Genomic DNA, 4,960 nt, shown 5'->3' on the forward strand with positions numbered 1-4,960 from the left:
TTTAAGCAAGGATGCTTAAAGCATTACACCCAAGGTATCTAGTTTGGAACACCCTGTTTGTTGCCTCCAACCCCTATATATATAGAGATACACTAGGGTTATACGAGGTTAATGGGCTCCAGCCCAAATGGGCCCACTACACCTGATCCATTACCTATTGGGCTTATATTAGAACATACATGGGTTATATTATATAGCCAACAATCTCCTCCTATGTTCTACATATAGCACAATCCAATAGATAGTTAATGTGATGTTCAAACAAAATTATTGAATCATCCATATCACCATATCAATAAAGATTTGTAATCCAACTGAAAACAAAATACTTTAAAGAATAACCAAGAGTTTTAGAAATAATCTAAACTCAAACATAAGCAGTTTCACATATAGGTGAACTATTTAATCAACTGAAAAAAAAATAATAGTTCCCACTGCTCTATAAAGATTTACTAATCAAGTAAGTCATCTTCATCAAGATCCAAATTGAGGCAATCTCCTCCATTTTCGTCAATTCCTGCAAATTACCAAATATGAATTTCATGAAAATGAATCCAATCATTTGTCTATTTTACTAAAAGTATCTAGTTCTACAGAAGAACTTAGTACAATTTCATAATGGCTGAAAAAATAAATATCAATATCAATAAGCATCAATGTCAAGTTTCAATCAAGAACAAGACCTAAACAGTTTCTTTACAAAGAACCATTCCATGTTTTCATTTGGAATGTTACAGGCATCATATCCAAATTGAGTTAAGCTGTATCAACAAGTTTGGAATGAAACAACCTTTCCCAAGAAGGACATGTCATCAAATGTGGAATGACATAAAGATAACTATAAACTTTATTGAAACATATCAAGTGCTTATCTTGGCCAAGATAGGGAGATTCGAAAAATTCAAAATAAGATGAATGTAGGTTAAGACACGTCTACACAGTCTTTAACCCTATCTCCCCCGCAGTTTTGAATATCCGATCTTTGTCCAGTCCCTTCGTAAGAGCATCGGCCATATTATCCTTTGATCTCACATCAACCAAAGTGATAATATCTTGTTCTAGAAGATAATTCAGCGTGGCATGTTTCAGCCTGACATGTCTCCTCTTACCATTAAAGAGTGAGTTTTTCACAATCGTAATTGTAGCTTGATTATCACAGAACAAACTTAAAGAGTTAATCTTTAAATGGGTCAATGGAATGTCCACGATCAGATCTCTTATCCACTCTGCTTCATCTCCTGTAGAAGCTAAAGCATAAAGTTCTGATTCCATAGATGACAGAGCAATACAAGTCTGTCTCTTTGACTTCCATGCAACAACGGCTCCACCCAGTGTAAAAACATAACCACTGGTAGATTTACTGTCTCCTAATTTTGAGTCCCATGATGCATCAGAATACCCTTCCAAGATAGGAGGATGGTCATTATAACATAGATCATATCCTTGAGTACCCTTAAGGTATCTCATCAGCCTCATAAGGGCATCCCAGTGCTCATGGCCAGGATTACTAGTGAAACGACTCAGCATGCCAACTGTAAAAGCTATGTCTGGCCTAGTGCAACTCATAGCATACATGAGACTACCAATCAGTTTAGAATAATCTAACTGATTCACACTGTCTCCTTCATTAGAGATCAGCTTCTTGGTATAATCAAATGGTGTCTCAATCGGTTTACATTCACTGTATCCCCATGTAGAAAGTAGTTTTTCAATATAATGGGCTTGGCTAAGAGTAATCCCTTGCCTTTCAAAACTTACTTTCATACCAAGAATGGTGTCAATCACACCAAGATCTTTCATGTCGAATTCTTGAGCCAAAGTGGTTTTCACGTCACTCACTACAGAGAGATCGGAACCAAGAAGCAACATATCGTCTACATACAAGCAAATAATCACAACCTTATTCGACACAGACCGAACGTAAAGGCATTTATCTGAGTAACTGGTCTGAAAACCAAAGCTCTTTACTACCTTGTCAAATTTTTGATGCCACAATTTAGGTGCTTGTTTAAGACCATACAAAGATTTGTGTAGCTTACAAACTTTGTTCTCGAAACCCTCCATGACAAACCCTTCAGGTTGGTTCATGTAGATTTCCTCTGTGAGGTCTCCATTAAGGAAAGCCATTTTTACATCCATTTGATGCACAACATACTTTTCAATAAAGCCAAAGCAAGAAGATTTCTTATCGTTGCCAAATGACAGACCGGTGAGTAAACATCAAAGTAGTCTATCACACTGACTTGTGTATAGCCCTTAGCTACTAAACGTGCTTTATACCGAGCTATGGATCTGTCAGGATTAAGTTTCTTCTTCAAAATCCACTTACAGCCCACAGTCTTAGCCCCTTTTGGCAAATCGACTAGCTGCCAAGTTTGATTTTGTAACAGAGAGCTCATTTCATCATTAATGGCTTCTGCCCACAACAAAGAGTCCCTAGATCTCATCGCTTCCGTATAGGTTGATGGATCATTCTCTACATGGTAGGTCACAAAGTCCTCACCAAAGTTCTTGGGTACTCTATCTCTTGTAGAAACTCTTAAAGGTTCTGATGTAGAAATCAGTGTAGGACAGGTGTCAGAAGTATTCTGTTCAAACTCTACATGCGCTTCTGTAACCATCTCAGTATCGCCAGGTAGGTTCAAACAATGATCTCTGAGAAATTTATTCTCAAAGAATACTGCATCTCTCGATTCTATAACCAAATTGGTAGATAGATCCAAAAACCGATCAGAAGCACTGTCTTCTGCACCACCTAGATAAACACAAGTGTTTGTTCGAGGTCCTACCTTAGGTCTTCTAGGGTCTTGTATCCTCACATAAGCAATACAGCCCCAAGTCTTAAGAGTGTCATATCTACAAGGATGTTTATGCCATAACTCATAAGGAGTAGAGGTCAACTTAGGGTGTGGTACTCTATTCAGGATGTGATTTGCAGTTAAAGCTGCTTCTCCCCAATAGCTAGTAGGCATGCCAGTTGTCAATAACATAAAGTTTAACATTTCAGTTAACGTCCGGTTCTTACGTTCAGCTATGCCATTAGATTGAGGTGAGTAAGAAGCAGTAGTTTCAAGTATTATGCCCTGAGAGGCACAGAATTCCTTGAACTCTGTCAAAGTGTATTCTCCTCCTTTATCACTCCTAAATCGCTTAATTTTCAAGTTCAATTGATTTTCAACACGATTCTTGAAAATTTTAAATTTATCAAAGGCTTCATCTTTCGATTTTAGGAGATAAATATGACAATATCTAGAAAAATCGTCTATAAAAGTGATTAAATACTTCCGACCACCTCGAGTAGTGAAACTTTTAAAGTCACAGAGGTCAGAATGTATTAACTCAAGAAGTTGTGTGCTCCTAGAAATCGAACGAAAAGGTTTTCTAGTGATCTTGGTTTGTGCACACACTTCACATTTGTCAAATCTAATCGATGTATCTAGAGGTATAGTATGAGTTTTAGCAAGTGTGACCATTTTCCTATAGTTCACATGTCCCAATCTAGTGTGTACCAACTTAGGATCAATCAAAGTGGAACTAACCTGACTGACGGTTTCATTTGCTAAACTCAATCTATACATACCATTGATTAAGAAAGCACAACCAAAATAATAAGAGTTAACAGTTAAAGTTACTCTACCACCCAAAAAAGATGAACACATGCCAGCATTGTCTAAAAGACTAATAGAAATTAAATTCTTTTGAATAGCAGGAACTACTTTAACATTTTTTTAAAGTTAGTATTTTACCTGAAGAAAGGACCAGATTCGCAGTTCCAGTGTGAGTCACATTTGCCTCAGCTCCACTAGCCACTGTAATGGTCTCTTTCACGCCAACAGCATCCGTAAGTAGTTTCTTCGAGTTGCAAACATGGCAGGTGGCTCCTGTATCTAACCACCAGGCTGAAGAAGTATTGGCCTTACCATTGCCTAACATGGCAATAAAACTCTTAGGCGCAGCACTGCCCACCATCATATGAGCTTCCTTTTGTGGTGTGTTAGATTTAGCCTTCTTAGGTTGTTTACACTCTGCAGCAAAGTGACCCCATTTCCCACAGTTGTGGCACTTGCCCTTCTTTTTTTGAAAGATAGTCTTTTTGGCCTCCAACTTGGGATGTTCACTTTTAGGTGACTTGGATTTTCGAGAAAATTTCTTGGGATATATTATCGCGTTAGCAGCAGACTGTTGCTGTCTAACCATCTCCAAGTTATTCCTAGCTCGATTCTCATCTTCGATTCGAATGAATCGTTTGAGATCATCAAGTCTCACTTGCACTTTTTTCCGATACATCTCGGTTTTGAAAGAGTGCCATGCAGATGATAACTTGTATATAATTGCACCCACAAGAAATGAATCACAGACAACTATTTTTTCATTATGCAACTTAGATCTCAAATTCTCTAGATCAGTAACTTGAGGAGTGATTTCCTTGTCTTCTTGAAACTTGAAATCCATGAATTTGTCCACAAGATGGGTCTTGGACAATTCCTCCTCCTTCTTGAATTGAGCATCTAAATTGTTCCATATTGCTTTAGCAGTGTTAAATTTACTATAGGTTTCTGCAAGACGATCTGAAAGACAATTCAACAAGTAGTCTTTGTAGAAATCAGCGTCTCTAAGCCATTGAGATTCATCAACTTCTTCATCCGTCTCAGCAAAGGTACTCAAAACAGTGTAAAACAATTCATATATTTTAGACCGAATTGAGTCTTTCGCTTCCATGAATTAAACTCAGATCCACCAAAGGATTGAAGTTTGACCATCTCAAAAGGCATACCATTCTTTTCCATTGTATGATTTATATGAAATAAAAAGTGAAAAGATTGCACCTGATTGGCAAATTGCGAGAACCCAATCCAAGAACGACGGCAAGAACCGAACCTTGTGAACCATTCGCAAGAACCGAATCCAAGAGACTCCAAGATCCGAATCCAAAAACCGAGGTCCAATAACCGAATTGAAA

The 4,960-nt window shown here is 37.7% G+C and overlaps 1 protein-coding gene across 2 annotated transcripts in view; it reads right to left on the reverse strand.

The window, feature by feature from the left end:
- Positions 1 to 302: 302 nt before the first annotated feature.
- Positions 303 to 4,960, reverse strand: part of LOC143859248 (uncharacterized) — a 5,565-nt gene continuing 907 nt past the window's right edge. The window contains exons 1-2 of one of the 2 annotated variants that reach the window (XR_013239210.1): positions 4,827 to 4,960; positions 303 to 517 (exon numbers count right to left, since the gene is read on the reverse strand). The exon at positions 4,827 to 4,960 is cut by the window's right edge and continues 907 nt beyond it. Coding sequence is in view for 1 of the 2 variants with exons in the window: in XM_077369959.1 (XP_077226074.1) it covers positions 453 to 517; positions 3,747 to 4,719 (1,038 nt within the window). In the remaining variant the exon portion in view is untranslated. Of the gene's footprint in view, positions 518 to 3,746 lie in introns of both variants that reach the window. The other variant, XM_077369959.1, reaches the window with a different exon arrangement.

This window comes from Tasmannia lanceolata, unplaced genomic scaffold (genome assembly GCF_043159265.1).
Source record: "Tasmannia lanceolata isolate RefF3 unplaced genomic scaffold, GAP_Taslan_0.1 ptg000029l, whole genome shotgun sequence".
In the NCBI taxonomy this organism is placed as follows: Eukaryota; Viridiplantae; Streptophyta; class Magnoliopsida; order Canellales; family Winteraceae; genus Tasmannia; species Tasmannia lanceolata.